This window comes from Crassostrea angulata, chromosome 3 (genome assembly GCF_025612915.1).
Source record: "Crassostrea angulata isolate pt1a10 chromosome 3, ASM2561291v2, whole genome shotgun sequence".
Lineage (NCBI taxonomy): Eukaryota > Metazoa > Mollusca > Bivalvia > Ostreida > Ostreidae > Magallana > Magallana angulata.
The window spans coordinates 25,259,022-25,283,754 of NC_069113.1; the positions used below are offsets into that span (position 1 = coordinate 25,259,022).

The 24,733-nt window shown below is 32.3% G+C and overlaps 3 protein-coding genes across 3 annotated transcripts in view; all 3 read right to left on the reverse strand.

Moving 5' to 3' along the window:
* The window catches only part of LOC128176808 (uncharacterized), a 47,508-nt gene extending 46,883 nt beyond the window's left edge, over positions 1-625 (reverse strand). The window contains exon 1 of the mRNA XM_052843356.1: positions 265-625. Coding sequence (XP_052699316.1) covers positions 265-423 — 159 coding nt within the window. The 5' untranslated portion in view covers positions 424-625. The remainder of the gene's footprint in view (positions 1-264) is intronic.
* A 3,913-nt stretch (positions 626-4,538) lies between these two features.
* On the reverse strand, positions 4,539-9,484 carry LOC128175743 (translation initiation factor IF-2, mitochondrial-like). The gene is made up of 7 exons (XM_052841580.1): positions 9,407-9,484; positions 8,830-8,955; positions 8,006-8,240; positions 7,653-7,790; positions 6,774-6,938; positions 6,213-6,353; positions 4,539-4,871 (listed from the first exon to the last, which is right to left on the reverse strand). The coding sequence occupies exons 1-7, from the start codon at positions 9,449-9,451 to the stop codon at positions 4,702-4,704; spliced, it is 1,020 nt and encodes a 339-aa protein (XP_052697540.1). The 5' UTR covers positions 9,452-9,484; the 3' UTR covers positions 4,539-4,701.
* Positions 9,485-23,422: 13,938 nt separating this feature from the next.
* LOC128176809 (uncharacterized) overlaps positions 23,423-24,733 on the reverse strand; it is a 64,337-nt gene continuing 63,026 nt past the window's right edge. Inside the window, exon 48 of the mRNA XM_052843357.1 lies at positions 23,423-24,580. Within this exon, the coding sequence (XP_052699317.1) occupies positions 23,423-24,580 (1,158 nt within the window). The remainder of the gene's footprint in view (positions 24,581-24,733) is intronic.

Here is a 24,733-nt window from a genome sequence, read left to right on the forward strand (position 1 = left end):
ACAATTAGGAAACATAAGATACGATTCATAAAAGTCTGTTGTGTGTGTATGAGTTACTTTCTGGGGCGAACAAAATTACCGAACATAGCATAGAAATTGGTAAGCTGCGCACAGATAAAGTGTTGCCATTTTTTAAAAAATTTCTTCTCTTATATATTAAGAATTTCACAAGCACTTTTACATGTAGTCTACATTTGCAAATTATACTTGATAGAATCCAAGCCTTATTTTATACATATAACACAAATTAATAATTAAGTTTACCTTGGCAATGGTCACCACTGGAAACTTTCCTAACACGACTGAGTTGGCTTTGTATTCATAATGATATTCGTAATCAATGTCAAAACTATATGCAAAGATTCCCCAAGCAATTAGATATCCACAAACAGTAACAAAATGAAAAGAAATTTTCCTCATCATCTAGTTCTTTATAGACCTAATATTCTGTTGAATAGCAGGTGTACGATCTGAAAAAACAAGGAAGTTAAAATGCTTATATCGTTCTGTTGTTTAAAACTTCTTTCAATCAAGGCATTGTCTGTGGTTTCATATCTTTTGTAGGTATACATGTACATTGTATTAGGATACGGAACTACATGTAGATCGGTTGTTCCATCTATAATAAACAGAACAAATCAAAGATAAAAATACATGAACGATGAGCAAGTTTTCTGACAGCAGCGTCAATTGAAAATAAAACTGAAACACGCTAGATTTACATTAACATACCCTAATATGACAGGATGACAACTGTTCAATATATTGAAACTGGGCTATATATATTTATATTTTTTGTGGCGATTGCATTCATTCCAGAAAACATCGTTATTACATGTAAATCTGAATGTTTAAGTACATTGTAGTACTAGTTTTATTACAGAGACGCATTAGTGGTGAGTTTGAATTCATTTTCCTTTTCTTTGTCCAACTTATTGTTTCCGTGTATTTTAATTTACGTTTTGCATTTCATTTTTTTTTTTTAGAATTCCGACTGGGAAAAACTTTTCATTTTATGCACAAGATCTGGAAACAAACATCAGAATTGATTTATCTAATTGACTTTTTTGTTTTTATGAATAAAATACAATGAACATGCACTATATTCATTTGAAACTTGGTACTTTAAATCACAATTGTAAATTGTCTTTATTTGCTTTATGTATGTCATCTATTTTAGTTATGGATTTTGCCCACTGCTATCAGACATGGAATCTCTAATGCTATTCAATAACGCAGACATGATTTTAAAATGCATGATATGCTGAAAAGAATAATTTATCAACGGTAACATCAAGGAGCATTTCCATTATGATAATAACAATATGTTCTAGCTAATCAGTTGAATGGGTCATCTACAAGTTGTTCCTCATTTTACGATTGGCAGACGTACAATGTGTAAAACGACGCTGTAAAATCGCATGCTACTTCGACCACGAGCATCCATATTTTTAAACAGGTAGAGCAATTTCGATCCAATGTAGTATAATGATGCCATGACTTCAAACTACAAGGAATATCAAATATACCTGAAAGTCGTGCTTTGGTTTTGAGTACAGCATTTGACATTTTAAATCATAACTATTCTACTATTCTTCTATTCAAAATAAGAAATATGAAAAGATGTGCAAGTATAAATAAGTGTAAATATAAGTTAAGCTATGATAACAAAAGCAGAACTTTTTTTTAAGAGAGAGAGATCTTCACAGGTTTCTGATTATTGAAAATAATAAAGGAATAATGGCATAAATGTTCATATTATTGTGAAATATATATATACATGCACATGTATGTATAATAACCAATACTTTATATTCTTTCGATCATTTGCTTAAAGAAAAGTAGCAGTATACACGACAGTCACCGCGTTTGATAATATGCCTAATATATATATAGATATATATATATATATATATAGATATATATATATATATATATATATATATATATATATATATATATATATATAGCTACAAGGTCTAAAGGATAATTTCAACGTATCATTTTAAGTATTTTTGTAGTGATAGTGACACCCAAGCAAAGGCAATGAACATGTCCTAAATAATTATAAATGCTTATTCTATTTAAAACGTGTTGTGTTAATGCCGGTACATGTATATCACTCCATGACTCTATTTTAAAATCTTTGTTTCTACATTTCAGTAACATTATCGTAGATAAACTAGATACGACGATGGAGCGTAAGAAAGAATTAGAAGCGAGCAATTTACACAGTATTGATGATTCTAACGTTCATTCGCCCGAACCTCATTTTGAATACCACGTGTACGACTTTGACGACGTTTCTATGGAACTAGTACACATATTGGAAGGGGGATATACGCAGGCACAGGCTTGAGTCTTCCTTCAAGCCAAAGGTCTCGTTCACCTGTTGACTCACGAGGATACGTAGATACAGACTCGAGTCCTCCAACGACTCCTAGGTCATTATTCCACAGCGATGCCTACTTTACTTCTGGAAATGTTGGTAGGCATTTTCCCCGAACACTCTCCTATCGCTAGATGAAGAATTGATTCATATACATATATACATTTGGCCTCCTTTACAAGAGCTATATCAGAATATATATAAAATGCTCAAATTTAAAAAGTAAAATATGTGTGTGTGTGGGGGGGGGGGTTAATTACTAATATTTTATACCTAAATTTATCATATCCTAAAATTAAGGCAGATCTAATGGTTAATTTGTTGACTATCCAGCCTCCGTAACTGCCTTTTGTTCATTACCCAAAATGACATTTTTGTTACTTAAAACTACCATTTTTCAATGAAAATTTTAAATAAGTTGATTCTTCTTGGCATGCATTGTTATACTACATGTATGTATTAATATTGCTTAATTAATTAATTTGCAGGTACATTTTTTCTCTTATTTCTCCTTTTTTTTAATTTTATGACTGTGTCATTATCAAAATGATGAGAGAAAAATAAAAACACATCAGTACTTGAAAGACATTGGGAAGTTTATTTATAATGACCCCGAGCATCAATCCTTTATACTTTTAACAGTATTTCTTTTCTTTTAATAAAATGTACATTATTGAATCAGCAAAAAACAAAATTAAAATAATTATCTTTATAACAGACAAAATGCTGTTGAATCGTTTGTTTTTACAACTACATACATGTGTTTACATTCAGTGTATAGTTTCCCTTATGTGTGCATTGGAAATCTGCGACGTTGAATTTCCTGCGAATACAGCCTTTTCACGGCGCATGAGCACATATACATGTACATGTATGTCATCATGCATTTTAAATACATTCATCATTGTAAGATTAAACGAAACATTCAAACTTACATAACCAATTTGATTTGTACTTATGAAAATTCATCATAAAATCAAATCAATTCCTTAATTAAAATGTTAGTTTGACAAAGTTTCTGCCACCATATTTTTAGTCGGGGAAGCGAACTAATATAAATAACATGTTTAAAATATGTTCCATGTATGTTTCAAATCCCTGACAAAGAGCGCATAAAGATGGCTTAAAAGTGATAGAACACAGTCAAATACGATGTACTTCATACAATTGCAAATAAACATCAATATGAACATACTAGATATAAGAAAAGAATGGTTATAATGGATGTTGTCGGTCCTATAACACAACAAGGCTTGGCAGACAAATTATGATATACCGCAATAACGCGCGGTATTCGGTTTGTCTGCACAGCCTTGGTGCGTTATAAGACCGAGGACATCCAAAATTAAGCATTCAATGCTTAATTAATGATGAAATCCCGAAGTTTATTCTGATTGCCTGCATCTTTACTAGCCAAGGGTTTGGTCCGCACCGCTCCTCATGAACCCTTAGCATAATGTACGTGCTATCAAAAGTTGGGTTTACTGAAAGCCTTCGACCAATCAAAAAACGCAAAACATATCTGATTTAAACAACATTGATTTCGCACTGCTTATTTACGAATTTCTCTAGCACGCATAGCTCAAAACCCTTATTTTTCTACGGTAGTCTCTCTGTTTGAGCCTTCATGATAAATAGAGCATGCAATGGTGCAATAACAAGTACACCTGATTGTGTATCAACAGAGGGGCATACACTTACAGATTAAGGATTTAACACTTTCAGTCTTACATCATTCGAATGAATTCGATCTACATATTTAACATTTAACACTATTCCTATTCATTGGATACACAAGGTATTAAAACGTTCTTTCAACTTGTCAATATCAAAGTCTTTGGAGGCTCCCATTACTGCACCAGTGACGTTAAAAGTATGACATCTTTCATAATTTCACTGATCTATAAATAGGCCAGAAGATCACGTGACGAAATAATCCCAACTTTTTATACCACATGCCAAGGGTTCGTGAGGAGCAGTGCGGATCAGAAACCCTTGGCTAGTGAAGATGGTCTCCCTGCAGGCAATATTCAGTATTTATACTCAAATGATCCTTTCATCCACTAGCCTAGCACAATTTTCAGCAACAATATGTTATTCCATAATGAGTTAATTAAGTAGTGAAAAAACAAGGCCCCGTAATAAGTACTTACTAGCAATCAATTTGCTTTAATTTAGATATGAAACTCACATTTCTTACATATCCTTTAACTCATTCATTCCATAATGAAATTCTCCAATCATAAAGAGAAATAAATAAGTCAAAGATCCAAACTTTTTCCATTTTTAAATTAATCACAATGCTTGAAAATTTAATCTGGAGCCCAATCAACTGTCTTCTTTACAACTTTCCAGTCAAAACACTCAATAACATCTCCTTGCTCAAAGATGAAATCTTCATCACTGACTAAAATTCCACACTCTTTTCCTGACGAAATAGTGTCAACTTCATCTTTGTGATGTTTCAATGAGTCTAATTTACCTACAAAAAGACAAAATAGTACAAAAAATGTCTATAGTCTAATGCATTTTACTAGACCTATTCCGTTTTTAAATAAAGCTTAACAGGCTTACTTGACATGAAACTTTTATTAAAATACATGTATAACCCTACTTTGAGAAGGATTTACATAAGTTTCATTGATGTCAGACTGACTGCATACTGTGGAATCATTAAAATTCGTGGGGGCCAATTTTCGTGGATTGCTTAAATTTTACAGGTTTGTGGGGACGTAATTTCGTGTATTTTTGTATACATGCAAGAGGAATATGACTTTATAGCTCTAATTTATTAATTCGTAGGGGATGTTAATTCGTGGATGAGAGGTACCCACGAATTTCATGAAAATTGAGCCACCCCGAAATCTAATGATTCCACAGTACATGTACATGAGAGTGGGGTTAAATCATTAAAAATTTGACTTCCAGCATATCTGTGTTATGTCCTTGACCCTTCAATGTTACACTGTGTCCGTTACCAGCCATTTAAGCATTGAATCATTATTTTTTTTAAAGATGTGATCTCATAACTGCAACGGTGTGTGCATACAAATTGAATAACACGCGCTTGCGCGTTATGAAAATTTGTTTGCAGACACCGTTGCAGTTATGAGACCACATCTTTCAAAAAATAATAATTCAATGCTTACACTGTATATTTACGTTTTTTAACATTTATTGTGTTTCCGAAAACATGATTTATTTTTTTTAAATCCCTGCCTTATTCAACGAGTAATGTGCAATTAACGGAAGAGCCATTGGAACAGCCGAATCATGCTGACAAAAATAGTGCACAGAGATTTGATAATCTATAAGGTTAGAGAATACTATTTTTCATTCTGTATTTGATGAATTTACTTTTGGTATACTAAGGAATTAATCGATTGAATTCATTTTACTGTTAAAATATGTTTACATCAAGAAATATTAATCAGCGTAAGTATAATATCAGGTCGTGATCTGGCTTGAAGTCGCGAGGAGAGTCAGTCATGTTCTTCGAGAAATACTAAAGGAAGACTGTATTCATACACACCAGATTTGGTGATTGGGTCTTTTGTGTTATGCGTAAATATTACTCAAATAAATCAATGCAATTTGATAGGGGGAAAGAAAGTATATGTACATGTATAGTATTCCCAGACCTAAATAAATGACCTTGACTTGTTAATAGCATCAGAATAAAAAATGAAGTACATTTATGATATATTAGAAATGGCTAAGGCAAACAAAGAAATGCCATAAAACACTTATGCATGTTATTTTTAACCTGAACTTCAATAGCGAGGATATTTTAATGAGAATGATGGTATCCAATTATTTGTACCTTTATAAACTTCTTCCCCATTTCGGAGAACCTTATATTCAAGTTTCCTTTGCAGGTTTCCTTGAGTACATCTACACCCAGCAACCATTCGCGTTGTGTCCCTAAATTTATACTCAAAGACTTGTAAGACTTCTGCTTCACCTGCAATGCCAAAGAAAATTTAAATACAGTGCAAATTTCTAATATTCAATTCTATAATTATTATCAATGATAAAAACAAAGAGTTTCATTAATAGATATAGTGTTACATCAAAATGTTTCCACCATACTTATAGGTAACCTTACTAACAATATAAGTACAACCTTTCTTGGCCTCTATTCAAATGATATTATCAACAATGTAAATAAGCAAAATAATTTCACATTCACGTACAATGTACGTGTATCCTGGTTTACTGATGAATAGTTCAAAGCAAAGACAATCAAAGTTGCGTAATTAAAAATGAAAAAGAGTAATAGAAAGGTTGGATGAGTTGGAAATAAAGTTCCATGAATTACCTGAATCAACTTCAGCTCCATTTTGATTACCTTCCCATTACTCAAAAATTATCTGACACCTACCTTTTTTATCTTCTTCCATGAAAGGTGGAATTCGACTGTTAGCACTCTCGTTTAGCTCGTCTATCAGCGTGTATATCACGTTGTTTTCCTTTATTACAACATTTGCCTGTTCAGCTTTCCTTCTAAGATCTTCAGAAACCGGAACATTAAAACTAAAAATTTCAGCTGAAATGAAAGTCAGGATACAAATAACTATAATTTAAGAATTTCATTGCTTTACCAGTAAAAATGCAATGCACAATACTGTACTTCACCATTAATTTTTTTTTTTTGGTTTGTTGAAGCATAGAATTGTAAATTCATTTGGAATTAACATTTATACAATGTTTATGTACCATTTCAAAAAGTTTTGTTTTTTTATACGTAAATGTAAATGATATATTGATGTACAGTAAAACACGCTTATAACGAAGTGCCAGGGACGGGCGATTTTGTAATTTTGAAAATCACTTCACTGTAAGTGTCAATTAAGTACAAATGTATAAGCATGTTCGTTATAACCGTGTTTTTCTGTATGTTCTCATTTCCCAACTCTAGAAAGGCCTTTTAGCATACTATAGTTTAGAATAAATAAAAATACATTTTTGGCACATTGAATTTGACATTTAATTCAAGTAAGTTTACAGTACACACACACCAGAATCTGGGTTGAGTTTAATTTAAACTGCACACGTATGCATATGTTAAAAACAAATACATTCAACATTTTCATCTCAATTTTGTAGCATTGAATTTAAAAGAGCAGACAGGCAGAAAGCCAAAAAAAAAATCCTACCCTCCCCCCTTTCCACTCATTCCATCAAAACTTTAAAATAGGCAACAAAAAAGTTACGTGTACATACTATTCCAGTTTTATGAATGTCAATCAATTTGACCTACCATTTAAACTTTCGGCTAAATTGACATCTGCTTCATTAACAGGGCCTACTTCATGATGAACGACCCGCAGTTCACAGAGCTGTGAATCGAATGTTGAAAACATTTCTAGTAGAGCTTCAATGGAGCCACATACATCAGCTTAAAAAGAAATCAAAATATTTCCAATTATTTCAAAGTCTATTAGTCTATTAAATACGGCAGCATCTTATCTAATGTGGAGCATGAGCAGCCAAGTATTAAATGTTGGACCATATCAAATATAATTTCTTTTCGGTAAATCATTAAATACATTAATTGATATGCACATGTATAATCCCAACAGATGTAAATCCAAATGATATAGCTTTACAAACCTTTAAGAACTATTGGTAGATTGCACTCCCCCAGCGTTGATGGGAGGTCCCCGTCCTTTGTAATTTTCCTTCGGGCCAATATGAACTTGAAGAAGCTTTCAGCTTTCACTTCCATTAATTTCTTCCGAATCTCTTTCTGCTCCTCTTGCAGCCTTTCAATCATGGGAATAAATTTTTCTATCTCCTTGGCTTTCCTGTCTGCTACAGATATTGTGATCAGTTCTTGAGCTTTCCTCTGCAAATGGTTAAAATATACTTAATAGGCAACTTGAACTACCAACTACTGTCAAATGATAAGACACTGCCTTATTGTGTCAAATACGCCCATTGATTAAGGTGGTAAGGGACACCTGTCAATATTAACATGAATAAAGGTACATTATAATCAAATTTCTTTTACTGGTTTAGAATTTCCAAATTTTGCAATATTTGATCAAAATATATACCGTGTTTCAAAATTTGTTGCAATTAAAAAAATTTATAAAAGCTCTTGATGGATTCGAACTCATGACTAACAGATTCGTTTATAAAATTAAGCTTGATTTTTTGCTTATTTCAATAGGTTTTATGTCACAATATGAAGGTCTTTCATACCACCTTAATTTTATTGCTACCAGTATTGATTGCAATGGTTAATAACTCCATTTTACAATTTTCATTTAAAGATTATTTTTGAACAACATTTTTTATTGCAACTACAAGGTAATGAACAAAGTCATATTTACTTTGAGTGAACATTATTGTTTCACCCTTAATACTGCATGGGATTTTTTTCTAGCATGTGTCTTCATAGTAAATAAAAAATGACATAGAAATAAGCTTACCATGCTCTTGACCTCAATAACCTCATCTCCAGCCTGAGGAAGCTCCCACCACCCATAAACCTCCGCACAAAATGAGGGGGTCACTGTTCTTACTGCCTGACCCTGGTTATTTATCATCTTTTTTATCTTGAAAATAAATGTAAAAAGAGTAAATTATCAAGAAAACAGACTTCTGAAGCTAACCAGCATATCATATCGAACAGAGTTATATTGCACTTAAATTAAGTTATTTTTTACAAGAATACCAAGTCATGCCTACTCCCTCTCTTACACTTTTCTGATAAATGAATTTTCAGAATATCTATACAATGTAGTATAAATTTCAATCTTATATCAATTCAATCTGTTGCGAGAAACATGACTCATATATGTAATGGTTCGCTAAATAACCATTAACATTATCAACTGAATTCATTGATTTCTTTATCAAAATTATTCATGCAGTTTAATCTTCATTGACTCTATTCTTTGAAAACTTTAACTTCTTTATGAATCACCTGAGCACAGAACAATGTTAGATCGTTGAACAGAAATCTCTAAACAAATTCAATATACATGTACATGTACATGAACCAACCTTCCCAAATGCTTCTCCTGCCACTACCATTGTTCTTATCTTCATTGTTCCTCTCTGCACCAAAACTGTTGCAACTAAGCTAATGACAAATATATATATATATGTAAATGTAAAACAAAACTAAGAACAATAAAAAAAAAAAATTAAATAATTAAAAAATAAGGTGGGGTCAAATGAGACCTTGTTTCTTCACAAACTTTCTTGCTGTAATAGACTTTACAAAGACTTACAAATGTAGTCTATATATGTGTCACAGGGATACAATTGAATATGATTTAGTATTAAGTCAATCATTTATTTACTCATTCATTCATCCATACATTTCATTATTAACTCATTCATGGTTTACTCGTATTTGACTGGTATTCGTGTTCTGTCACGTGATTGTATTATTTTGGGTTGTGATTCACCAAATACAGTAATAGCTACAATATGTCTATATTTGGTAGTGGAAAAACAGGTTTCATGGGTGTGTATTGTCAGTGCGCAAGTGTGAGTGATAACACTTAATTTATAATGTTTTGCACCATAATTTTAGAACATAACTCGTTTGCCAGCAGACAGCGACAGTTTTACGACTTGTCTGTTTAAATAGTAGACTGTCATTAGTTTCATCCTAATACATTTAAGTTCCACTGAAGGCGAGTTTGGTGAGAAATACTTTCTTTAGTTGTTTTTATCTTAAAGTTAAAATATCTAAATATTATAGAAATGTATCCATCAATTGTATGAATGTTTTCATTTCAGGTCACCTTCTCATCATCATTATTATTCACCATAATAAAGTAATGTTGGAAAACTGAACCATGCATCCTTTTATTTATTTTGTACGAGGAGTAACGACCCCGTGACACATATATCATTTCACAGTAACTTTTCGTTTTATGTACTTGGACAGTTTGCTAATGTTTTAAACGTAATTCATATATATTCTTTTTTTTTAATCTGACTACACGTATGCAAGCATGTTGATTAGCTAAACCTCTCTATTTAAATTAGAGGGCAGGGCGTCTGAAATTAAGCTCTCACACACAACAGCTGATCTGATAATATCAGTACTCACATCATTTATTAAGGATTTAGAAAAATAGCCAATAGATAAATATAAGTTATAAGGTCGACATTACATGTACTTTGCAATTTACATGTATGGTAATTTGTGTTCATGCATGTAGAAGTTCGTCATTACAAAAAACTGATGACATAATGCACATATTTTTCTTTCTACAGATACACGTAGGCATGCATGTTGATTAGCTAAACCTCTCTATTTAAATAAGAATTTAAAGCTGGGTGTCTGAAATTAAGCTCTCAGTATGGTGGTGTGGTTTAAAGTCTATGAGAAATTGATGTAAACAACACCCCTGCTAGATTAATCAGGGTAATGCTTAATTACAGTGTATAGGAGGGAAAACTGAAATTATTTAAGTATAATGTTTGAAGGAAAATCTTTTATTTAATTTTTGAAATTACAATGGACTGTCTTAAGACCTTAAGCTGATTCATTCTCAGCAATACTGAAGCCATGGTCAGAGAGAATTTTTCTGTGTTGAGACCTATATAGGTAAATTGTCTCACGTCACTCTATCAAGAATTCAGTTTGGTGATTTTGTGATTGTGAAAAGTATTGCTGTAAGTTGCCTGTAACCATTAAATTTTTGAATGTATTTAATTTGAGCGCATTGAGGTACAATTTTTTTCGCAAATATTGCTATATGCTCATATATTTTGATCGCTTTATAAAGGGGGAGGGCAGAACTAAAATAAGGGAAATTGGAAGTTAATAGTGTATCACTACCAAAATTTAGTTTTATCTTGCATAGAATCTTCTTATTTTCGGTAAAAATGGTATTTCATAAAGGTACAATGTCAAAGATTGAATGTATGCAAAAATAAGTGTAAAATTAGGATAGTTTACAGTATTTATTTTTTGTTATTCTACCGAGGTGCCATATGGCACAATATACTTTGAACGCCAATATAAAGCCATTGTTGCTCAGGTGAGCGATGTGGCCCCATGGACCTCTTGTTTATGAATATTATTAGTTATAGATTTGTCTTTTGTTGAAATTGGTACATGTATGCAATATATAGGCCCCTAATGTTAAGTAAATGGGCATCAGAAATTAAATGTGTAACTTGTGGCTGTAACTGTTGTTTTACTTTGAACAGTGAAATTACAAGTTTGAGACAGGAGGTAAACTACATGTAACATGAAGAGTAGGTGGATGGAACAAAGTAAACTGTTAAGTTTCTGACATGTTGTAAGTTTCTGACATGTTACATGTGATAGTGCAACATGCACACAATACGGAATGTCAATCCCCTGGCTAAAATGAATTGAATCATAATGCTGTCCCACGTACGCCTCTTTCAAGACTACATGTACATGGTAGTTTTAAATTTTTCATTTCACTGTAATTTTGAGTGTATATTGTATACAAAGTAGTATATTTTGTGAAAATGGATAATTTTGTTGGTTATAGATGTCATTGCATGATTTATAGCCATAATATACAAGGGGGTAACTCTCTGTTAAATGTGTAGAATGGCCACCACTAGAATAAATTGGTTTAGAAAGTTGGTATTTCCTATCCTGATGACAATAAATGGGCTTAAGTTAATTACAGAGATAAGAACACCTACCTTAGTTTTAATGAAGCAATTGAATCACAAATTTCAGCAAATTTGCTGTTTGATTTTATGAAATAACATGATTAAGCAAGCTAACTTGTAACTGATTTTTTTAAAAAAAAAATTTCTTCTTTCAAATGAGGTTTACATTTAGACAAATACAGTTATCAAAGTATACAACATATAAAATTGAGAACTGAAGGTTTTGCTCTTTCCTGTCTAAAAGTTATATTTTAAATGTATTTACATAATTGAAGCAAACCAACCCCTCTTTGTCTCTATTACCATTCCATGTAGGATATGTAAATGTACAACTACATTGACCTTGGAATAACATTTGCTATGATAATTACATTTGAAATAAACATGAAACAGCATATTTTGTATGTATGCATAAAAAATGTGGAAATAAGTAAAATTTAAACATTTGACATTGAATATTCTTCTGTTTTTAGCTAGTAGGGTTTGTTTGAATTTCATTCTAATAAAAGGCGACATCACAGTTGTAGGTCTTACTGTTTTAGGAAAGTTAAAAGAACACTAGAAACCAGGGGCCCGTTTCACAAAGCTGTCATAAGATTTATCATAAGACATGTCTTTAGATTGTCAAAAGATTTGACTTATGATTATCATAAGATATGACATAGCTGTTTCACAAAGCTGTCATAACTTTAACTTATCTTAAGATAATCTTTAGATTATTATTATAGGAGCGATTGCATTAAATTCAATCAGTTAATTATAAAGTAAAGAATTTATTTACGAAATCCGTAGTATAAATATATATTTAATAACATTACTGGATACTTTATAATGTACCGTATGTTTCTGTACTTTCTTTTGATAAGAACAATGAAAACAAACCAGTGAAGAAAATAAATTTACATGAATTCAACTGAAATGAGTTATATCAACTACTGCATGGTAGGTCTATATATGAATTAAAATAAGTGCAAAAACATTATTTATTATCTCTTATAATTATAACATTTACATTAATAGCATTTACGATGAGCATCAGTTATAAATTTGAAATAAAATGAATCAACATATATAAATGTTGCAGCCATACCATTTTATTATGTACACCTTAAATATAGCCCCATCATGCTACCGTAAAATCGAGTGTTCGATTGTATTCCCCGTGATTTAAAAACTGACCAGCGAACACCACGTGCATTTACAACGTGGAACTCTTCAAGAATGGCACGGAACAGCAAACGAAATCCCAATTTTTCGGCTTCTGAATTATCCATTTTAACAGAAGAAGTTGAAAAAAGGTAACAACTGCTATTTGCCAAGCATAGTACAACAGTGACAACAGTATGAAGAGAAAAGCCTGGGAAGATATTGCAGAACAAGTAAATGCAGTTAATTTTTCTGACGTCAGGCGTTCTGGGGAGGATGTTAAAAAGAAATGGATCGACTTGCATGTCTAGCGAAAGCAAGAAGAAGTTGGCGCTTAATAAAAGAGAACAAATAAAAGTTGGTAGGGGGTCTCTACCATCCAATGTGTCCATAACCCACATGGACGAGAGAATTGAAGGAATCATTGGTCCGACAGCAATTACAGGGGTGGAAGGGGGATAGACATGCTGAACGAGGCCACGACATCAGTCAGCAGTCCCAAGACCACAGATGCCCCTTCTATTATGGAAAGTACAGACAATGGTAAGCCAAATAGTGTTTAATTCGTACAATTAAAGAACATCTATGTTAATTGTCTTTTTTGTCTTTTGAAAAGCATTTTAAAAGTAAATACAGTTTTTTTCATTTTTGTAGGTGAACAAGTGACTTTGAAGAAAGGTGTGGGAAAGAAGCGGAAAAGAGTCGAAATTGGATATCAAAACTTTACGTGCACACTATTGGAGATTGAACAACAAAGACTAGTCCTAGAATAACAGCGTTTTCGTGTTGAGGAAGACAGGCTGCAAGTCGAACGAGAACGCCTCGAAATTGAAGAAGAGCGTCTCAAGTGAGAAAAACCAAAGCACAACTTATACTTATGTCAAATGGGCATTATTCCAAGTGTAGATATCAGTGTGCAACCGGAGTCGTAGCAGCATATAATTTAGTGAATTGTTTTACTAGTTTTGTGTCCGAGTTTAGTGTTCTTTTATTGATTGTTGATAATTAAGAAGGCTGAATCTTTGAAAGATAAATCTATAAAAATATAAAATGATAATTTTGAAACCATAGAATCTTAATTTTTCTATAGTAATTCAAAATTGTAATTTACTGACCATTTGGCCTCCTAAATACCTGAATACAAATGCATGTCTCACATTAAAATGATGAAATATCTTTAAATTACTATTACCTTATCATTACCAGTATATAAAGCAACAGAAACAATTTTGAAATTTTAATAAAATTTGAATGAACACAGTATTCAAAGAAAAGATGGCAACTACTTAGTTCTCAAAATCGAGTTTGCAATTCTGCGTCTAATGACATCTTAATCAAATTGATTGGATAAATTTTAATTTAAAAAAAAAAATTCAATTTAATTAAATCGTGTTCAAATGACCTCAGACTAATTTTAGAATAAATATCTAAGTTACACTTACCATTCTGCATCTAATGATATTTTTCTCGAATTGAATGGATGAATATTAAATATTTTAATTTTTCAAAAAAAATCAAACTGATTTAAATCGTGTTAAAATGATCTTATGCTAATTCGAAACTATAATATCTAAGTTGCGCTTACAATTCTGCGTCTGAGGACATCTTTCTCGAATTGATTGGATGTATTTTAATTTTTTTTAAAATTGTAAATTTAATTAAATCTTGTTAAAATGACTTCCGACTGAATTTAAAACACAATATCTAAGTTGCGCTTACAATTCTGTGTCTGAAGACCCCTTTCTCGAATTAAGTATATGAAATTTTAATTTTTCAAAAATATAAACTCATTCAAATCGTGTTAAAATAACCTCACATTAATTTTAAAACATGGCATCTGGGTTGTGCTTACAATTCTGCGTCTAATGACAGCTTTCTCAAATTCATTGGATGGAATTTTAATTGTTTAAAAACTTTAAACTCGTTTAAATCGTTATAAAACGACATCGCACTAATTTTAAAACATGATATGTACACCCCTGCAAATGTGTTCGGAATGTTTTCTTTATCGTTGCTAAGTATGTAATAAATCCAGAGGTGCTCGAGTGAAAGTTCACGAGACTTCACCGAGATTTGTTCAGTTCCTGTGAAATTTCGAGCGGAAGTATAAGTGTTCGGATAATATTCTCAAAATACGTAAGTACTGGTCGATTTTCATATTATATTCTACTTTGATTTATGTTAAAACATCAACATCTTTTAAGATGTATGTCATTTCACCATCTAGCGGTTTTTTTAATTAAACGATGATATTCAGAACAGAGTTATCGTTCGTGTTAAACCACGTGTAGAGTGGTTGATAATATAAACATTAGGTTGCTTAATAAAATCATAGCCATGTTTGATGCGTGTGGTGAGCAATACCAATTTTGAAAAAAATTAATGGGTGAATGTTTTGCATAAATAGTACAGTCTGTTTCACTATTGATGTCATTACTAGGTCAGGCGAGGATCGAAAATTAATTCTTAGAGGGGATCTCTACTACGCATGTTTATTGTCGCAACAGCAGAAAAAAACTATTTTTTGTATTGTCTTGTTTATTTCTAGAACACATTTTATCCACCAATTAATGAAGATAAAGTTTAAAATCAATAAACCTCTAGAATTTATATTTGACTACAAGTACCTATATTCTCTAAAATAGACTATAAACACGAGGCACGATTTTTACTGCGAAACAGAAAGGGTCAAATAAAACCACGTGGTCTAAAATTTAGATGTCAATAACATTCGCAGGGGTGATGTAATTTGCGCTTGCAGTTCCGCGTCTGATGACATCATTCTCGAATTGATTAGATGAAATTTTAATTTTTCAAAAACTTTAAACTCGTTTAAGGTCAAGATGTAGTAAATGTAAGGTGCCTACAGATTTATAAAATTTAAGATATAAATTCTTTCGATGATCCTTCATAACAATACCTTTGTTTCATAGGGTGTACCGGTGTTACATAGTGCCTTTTCCCCCTAGCCATCTTCCCCCCCCCCCCCCCGGAAAAATGGCTATATAGCAGTTCTTCCCCTCGAAAAAATGGCTATATAGCAGTTTTCCCCCAGGGAAAGCTGACTATATAGTGGGCTTTCTCCCTTTTTATAGCCAGATTACCCCCACGGAAAACCTACTTTATAGTGGATTTTCCCCTTTTTTTATATTCCGGCCATGTATATGGCGGATCATTCGTGGCAATAATTTGCAATAATTGATATGATATTATTTTCTCATAAAAAAAAAAGAATAATTATGGCATTTATTAATACATAGAATAAAATACATGGTTTTTAAACCCCAAATATGAACTAAGGCATGCGCCTTCATCACATGCATGTGTCATCATCGTTTATTTTACCTGTTCTCACCCCTTTTTGGAACACCTTTTACACGGATTTCATAATACCTCGTATCTTTTTTCATCTAATCGATGCTTATCTACAGTTTTGACTTCGGCGTTATGAACACGTGAGAACACATTTGAGTGAACAATACGCCGGTTTGGAAATTTAATTTCCAATGTATTACCATCAATGTATAAGCTTCTCCCAGGGAACTAACTGACCAATCTTAACTTAATTTTGTAGAGGAATGGAATAAAAAGTGGAACGTCCAAAAGGCTATCAATTTTAAATTAATACCGTTAGAATTGACGATCTTAAAAACAATTATATATTTCTTCTTCTAAATATCAAACAGGAGACAGGATGTAATGATTTGATGAGAAACTGAAATGTTTTAGTTTTACTTTGATTGATGGGGTTCTAAATCATGGTTAAGGGGTATTTAAATTATATATTAAAAGCATGTGTAAAGTTAGTGTTTACCATTTCGTTTTAAAGTTACGCATATTCATATTTTTAAGCACATTTCTACGAAACACGAGATATTATGATGTAAACATTTCAAAAAACAATGAAATGTCTTCACAACCAGAACAATGTCGGTATCTTTGCTGGTTACTTTGGAAAATGTGAAATGGAGCATGAACTAACTTTATGTTTATATTGTCACTCACTATTTGCTAATTTTTTTCACTTTTAAGTTTGCAACGTGATTTATAAATATACAATTTTGAAAACGATGCTATATAAATCAAGATATACGATTGAATTACCTAAAAAAAAATTATACTATTTGTTCCATATTTTTGCAATAAAGATTTACTTGTGTACCATATTATTTCTTCGAACAATTAAACAAGGGTAATTAAAAAAAACTAAACAAAAAACAACCAACACATATATTGTGATGAGTTGACTTTTTTAAATATAAGCTTGTTCTTCTAATCAACTAACAAGTAAACAAGTCGTATATGCGCTTAGGTTGGTTATTTATTTTTGATTTTCGGTTTCTCCTTTTATGAATAAAATGTTCATTGATTTATTTATCTAATTATTTATTATATCATTAGTCATCTTATGAATTGATTAAATGTTTTGAAGAATAATGAATTTTACCCGCGTACCTTTTTAAAAAAAATTGTTCGTAAATTAAAAAAATAAGATTTTGATAAAGAAATATATGAGTGATTGTGTATTTTTAAATGATGTTTTTACTTTTAAATGACTGTAACAATAGGTTCATGTGGTCATCTATAGTTTTTGAGATATGGGGCCCTAAAAAATACATATTCTTTATACATGTAATTGGATTTCAAACATCGGGCTCGAAAACAACAAAGGCTCCTACCCTGCATGGGGGCTTACATTTTCGGTGTCATCTACTAGTGGTATACCACTATCACTGTGACAATATGGTTAATTGGTCATCTCTAGAATTTGAGATTCGGGTCCCCACTTATAGAACACTATTCAATCATTATAATGGGGTTTTAATCATCGGGACCTGAAACATCAAGGGCCCCTACCCTGAGAGCTGAAATTTTCAGAGTCATCTTCAAGTGGTAAACCACTGCCACTATAAAAATATGGTGATATAGTCATCTCTAGTTTATGAGACATTGGACCCTAAAGAATATGCACTATAATTATTATAATAGGATTTTAAAAATCGGACTCTGGGATATCGGAAATAAAATTTCTCTAAAACAGAGGTTTAGCTTGGATGAAATTTTCACAAACAGACAAACAGTCTGATAAATTTATCAAGAAATTCTTAAAACATTCTCGTTTAATACAATTTTAGAACACAGAATTATGCATATAAGTGTATAACTTGTAAAACTTTTTTCATTAAATTACCTAAATTAAGTTCTATGTGTAATTTCATTACACACATGTTCAACTTTCACCATTGTCTATAAAAATAATAAATCGGCAACACGAAACTTAACCTGTACAGATGAATGCAGATATACATGTATGCAACTTGGGAGTGTAGAAACATTGATTTTAATCCTTACTGGATTTCCATAAATATTTTTTATAAAATCTGAACCAAAAAAGTGAGGGAGAAACCCTACTATGGGGGAAAAGCTACTATATAGTAGCTTTTCCCCCCGGGGGAAAGGCTACTATATAGAAGGTTTTCCGGGGGGAAAAGCTACTAAAGGGGAAAAACTGCTATACAACACCGGAGCTAAAAATTTTGGTAAACACAATGAACAATCGTGTTTTATACTGTCATTTTCGATGAAATATGAAAGAATAGAGGAAGAAATTGTGGAGTTTTGTCCATTTTGGACCAATAAAATATATCTAGAATGCATGAAGTCTCCCCCAAAACGAAATTAAACAAGCTCTTGACTTTTGACGTCATAATGGTTCTAGCACCAAAAAGAAACTCTGGAATTATTTACTAGACCTTGACCTTAAATCGTAATAAAATGACCTCGCACTAATTTAAAAAAAAGATATGTAATTTGCGCTTACAGTTCTGCGTCTGATGACACCATTCTCGAATTGATTGGATGAATTTTAAATTTTTTTAAATTTTAAATTTATCTAAATCGTGTTTAAATGACTTCAGACCGATTTTAAAATATGGTTTTTGAAATGCTATCGCATTTCTGCGTCAAGCGACATTTTGTTCAAAATCATTGGATGAATTATAGGGTTTTTGAAATTTAACACTCATTTAAATCGAGTTAACATGACATCAGACAGATTTAAGTCTCAATCAATAATCTCATCTCATTGCATCTGGTGTAAATTGGACGGAAGACCCACTCGTTGCTTGCAACGAGATCGCATCTATTTAAACCTATTATTTCTCTGTCTTGTTCTGACACTTTTTTGTTTAGTTTGATTACAATAGACCTCACGGCGGAGACTTTGGTTTTTCTCTGTAGATCGAGTCCACATCCAGGATCCCATTTGTTGGCTTGTCAAGTACTTTTGGCTAAGACATATATAACTGGAAGGGGGGCATTAAGAACAATTTTATTGCATATTTTTCAAATGTTTAAACACATAATGTATAAGCTCAGATTTTACCTAAAAATAAAGAAAATGACTTTATGATGTACACATGCCTCAATTACGTTCATAAAGCAGAATTTAAGAATTAAACCTCCAGAAAATGTCATAATCTAAGTTTCTAAGTAAGTCAATGTAAAATGTTATCCATTTGCATGCATATTTTAAACCAAAGTTGTCAGATTCATTTTCGGTAAACAAGCCCTAAATAGCAATCAAAGTACTGATAGTACTGAAATGCGCTAACCAAGCTTTTGTTTGTATACTAGTATAAAAGATATATGATATGTATATAACATTTCAGCTTCTGTATGCGCAATATATTTCCTCATCACTGCGTGGCAGCCCCTGCAATGATGTATGTAAGCCCCGTACAATAAATTCACAATAGCCCGTACTAGCCCGTGCAGTTATCTGCACAAACTCCTGAAACTGGTTCCCTAACCAGTTTAAATGATGTAAACTTCTGCTCATAGGGGGCGGTTATTCCTTGCACCGGAAGTAGTAGTCTAACGACAATAAAGCGCTGAGCTATGCTTAGCGCTTTAAAAATGAGAGTAAGGTGCTGTACACGCTTTGGGTGATTCAAGACAGGGATAGTCTCGATGAAAATAATTATACACTTACAATGAAATAATTTTGAATGATTACGTAAAGAGTGAATATATTTACTGTGAGCCTATTTAGAGAATCCATAGAAGTTAAAGGTATATTTGCCGTTTTAACGGCATTTTTGCAATGTTGAAAACCAGACTCAAATTTTGTCAGCATGACTAGATATATTAAAAAGAGGTTTATAGAAAATTTTGCAATTTTTTGATAATCATTAACGAGGTACTGGCCATAATTTGAAAATGAATAACGGCAATTTACCCATGCTTATTCATAAACGATCAACGTTTGAGGTGGATTTGCGCATGTGCGCGGAAATAGTAATTTAGAAAGGCAGCATGCAGAACGAGATAATACGACAGGTTTGTTTTCAGTTGTTTGAATTCATAAAAACAGGTTTGTGTGCTGTTAAAAGAAAAATATTGGATATTGTCATTTGCATTTTATGTGGATTGTTGCGTATCGGTGTCGAAGACAATCGATGAGAGCTCTTTTGCAACTGACCATTATTTTCATACATTGACAACATGTATTATTATATTCGAATGTCAAAATTATCCCGTCTGGAGCCCCTCGACTCAAAACACATTCAATTTATAGATTTTTAAGTATTCGAGTGATAGTTATACAAGTTTTATCATATTCAGACAATGCATATCGTACCATACACTTAACCTTCTTTTCCCTTATGAGTAAATATCTTATTAAACAAAGAAAACACACCACTGTATGACCCACCCGTCTATAACAAGAAACCGACAAGCCCATAGTTAAACACGAAGTTTCTAACACGTGTCCACCGCTCAAAGTGGTCATCAATATAGATTCTCATTTTACAACGTTTTCTGTCAAACTGTTTCTTTCTTTTCTCTTCGAACGCGTTATTCCACTGCCAACGGACCAACCATGTTTCCGCGCCTACATTTTTTGCACGTTCTAAAATTAGCTTGTCACGTCACGTGCTAATGAATATTTCAAAGTTGGGCTTTTATTGACCGGCCCGGTCAAAAAATAAATAAAGGTTCGAACTTATATTATTTTTAAATGCGTTTAATTTAGACTGTATAATTTGCAGAAAGTTAATAACTTTTGTAGCTTAATGCAAAACTGAAAAAAAAAATCCTTCTTTTAAACTTCTATTTAAAACGGCATAAGTTTTATTTACCTTTAATATTTGATCGTGTTGAATAATTAAAATGAATCAATTCATTTTCTTTAGTGGGCGATTTTAGTTTTGATGCTTATTTGCTTGTGAAGCACGACCTCTTGTGAGAGAATGGGATAGAACTTTCCAGAACGGGGTAACTAAGAACGCGGATTGACTAATTGACGAAAAGTGTAGGACTAGTTCATCATGCATCCCAGGCAGATACCCTAGGGAAGAAATATGAACTGTATATGTGCCCTATTGAATCTTCTTTTTTTCCTTTTTAATAGCCGCGGCAAATGCAATAATCCCCTTCAAAGAATTGTTCCATAAATCTATACATTTGTATCTGATCTCTAATAAATTGGCAAACACAATTCATCAGGCCTCTGGGATGAACTGAATGCAATGGTAGGATTAATGTTCTGCATGTATGTAGGAAGCTCATCCAGTATGGATCAGCGTATGAGAAACGACCTTGTCAATACCATCTGACGCTATTACACGTATCTCCCTTGCTGAAAAGAATGGACCGCCGTATCGGTGCATCGAAAACGAAATATCAATTAATATTTCATATATAAACACAACTATACATCTAAACTCAAAACGCACTTTGAAAAAAAAATTCAAAATGCGTTGATTTGGACCAAAATTTAACGCACTTTGAAAAATATTTCAAAGTGCGTAAAATTTAACCCACTTTGAAAAAATTTTCTAATGCGTAATTTTTTCAAAGTGCGTTGCCACACTGGTTTTAAGCATGCATAGCAATAAAATAAGCGTAGATGCTAGTGCCCCCAGGCGCTAAACAATATGATCGCTGTAATGTATCCTACACATTTCATTTTCCTTTTCAAAGTCCTGACACTTTTGACATCCCTGTACAGATTACCAAACATTACAGGAATTCATTGTTGTCTAATCCTAGATGTAAGCACATGAGCTTTGGAAGGTATTTTCATGCTTAGCACAATTTAACTACATTGTCCTCGTTGCACATACAGTATTTGTTTTTAAAAAGTTCCTATATAACAGCATAATTATATACATAATTATGTCATCTTTAAGAGAAAATTATCTTGATATCATGGGATCTTTTCTCGTAATAACGAAATGTTATTATTTATCTCGAGAGAGATCTTTTTTCGCAATTACGAAATTTTTCTTGTTACGCTAATAACTGAGCATTTTCTTTCGCAACATGTCTCTGCTAAAATAATGTAGTTTGTCTAGGCATTATACGAAAGCCCAGAACGCTCATTCGAGATTTGAAATACGAAATTTAAAATAGCGATATTCAATATTCAAGATTCAATATCTAAATTAACCAATCAAATCATTGATCAGAAAACCTGTATCTTAGCGACAGCTAACAGTTGTAGATTGTCCGTATATGTACTTATAGTTATATACATGTACATATTAATGTTAACTTGTGTTATCTCTAGTTAAATGGTTGTTTGTACTAAATGTATTTATTTTTACACAGAATATAATGATATGAAAATTAGTTAGTGAGAATGCAGCGTGTTTCGCGGATCTGAGTGATTTGCACGTCCTGCGTGTATCCTCTCCTGATGTGTTTGAACCCAAGGATATTCCGGGTTAAACCGTTTTAGAGGAGAATACATGGCGATCAAAATCACTTAGATTCGCGAAGCACACAGTAAAATAACTAATCTTTATGTTTATACTATGTGGGATAATTCATCAAGGTTAATTTGATCAGTACCATTATATAATCCTTATTTAAGAGATAAGAAGTTATTTATTTTTAGTTGAGAGAGAGAGAGAGAGAGAGAGTTTTCTGTGTTTAAACAACGTAGTATACAAAATAGATTTCATAAATGCAGTATAGTAATTTTATGTCAAACATCACAAACACTAATATATAATTAATCGTTATAATTATCTCAAGACTATTTTCTTTAAACTTAAAATGAAAAAACAATGAACGACACGTTTTCCTCATTATTAAATGAGCTTATTGTGCATTCGCGAGCTTGTTTGATTGACATGTGTAACACGTGGAATCTTACTGAACGTGCATTCTATAACAGTGTTTATTACTTTAACAATAGAGTTCATTTACATGGAAACTTAATGTTAAATATATATTACTGTATTACGAATGACATGTAAGCCTCATTTGTGACTTCCCAAGGGACGACATCTTCTTGTCCTTCGTTTCATCATCCTCTGTTGGTTTGAGTATACAAATCATAACCACTATAAAGATAGCAATTATAATAACCACAAGCATAATGATTAAAATCGGAAACCAAATTTTCACTTCACACTCGTAACTGTTGACCTTATCAATACAGTTATACAATTCTCCACATGGCTGCTGCAAACATTCGTCTATTTCATTTTCACACCATTCGCCAGTATACCCCGAAAAACATGAACATTTGAATAAATCAAATGAAGTTGCTCTAGAGACATCGTCGCAGGGTGGAGAATCGTTGAATTTTGGAGAACAAATTCCATGAACACACGGTGACCAAAAAACGTAAATGTGAGTTTCCAATCGCTCTGTATATGAGTTTTCGCTATCATACCCTAAAATGTACATAAAGAAGTCACCATGGAAATGTTTGTTGATTATCAAATCTACGGAATATTCTGCGTAGGTCCTTATATTTAAATGACCAAACAAGTCAGTGACGAACAATGATCCATCTGTTTTACTCAATGTAACAGTCAGATTATTAGCGTTTGTGACTTTTGACACATAAGATAAAGATTCATTGTCGTCTACATCGCCAAACCCGATAAAAAACATATGGTTCCACGTAGAGTTGCTTTCAAACTTTAGCTCTAATGTTTTGTTTACCATTACATTGCATTTTAAAGTGTTGTACAGAAAACCAAACACTGGCACATCATTTACTTTTGTAACTTCGATAAAAATAATTTTCTCTGACACCAAAGGGTATCTCGCACCATCCCGGAGTTCAACTTTAATTGTATCATTTCCGAAGACATTTTTCTTTGGATAGTATGTTAAGCTACCATTTATTGTTAAATCTGCTACACCAAAGCTTGCTTTTTCTGTTAAGGAAAACTGCACAGAATCCAGGTCATCATCATGATAAGGAACTTGAAAGTTGATAATCGGTGTATCTTCTTTTGTCACTATTGTATCGATATCTATTACAGGTGGGGAGTTGTAGTACGATACGTTCATAGTTGTAAGCGTAAACTGGTAAGGATGGATTATACTGACAGCTGTTGATCTCTTTTTTCGTGATTGATTTTGGAAGATGTGCATGCATATCTATAAAAAAAATCAGTTTATTTCTGTGGGCAGATTAAAAATTGATCAATTATTTATTATACTACAAAATTTGTAACTTTGAAATGCATATAGTTTCAAATTTACAATATCCTATTTTGAACTAAGTTGCGCTAGTTCTTGTGCGCAGGTGGA

Bases quoted from the DNA above. Each gene is read 5' to 3' on its own strand.
- LOC128175743 (XM_052841580.1), bottom strand. From the start codon at position 9,451: ATGAAGATAAGAACAATGGTAGTGGCAGGAGAAGCATTTGGGAAG. The intron at 8,956-9,406 runs GTTGGTTCATGT...TTTATTTTCAAG, and splicing joins CAGGAGAAGCATTTGGGAAG to ATAAAAAAGATGATAAATAA. The intron at 8,241-8,829 runs GTAAGCTTATTT...AACCATTTGCAG, and splicing joins TTATTGAGGTCAAGAGCATG to AGGAAAGCTCAAGAACTGAT.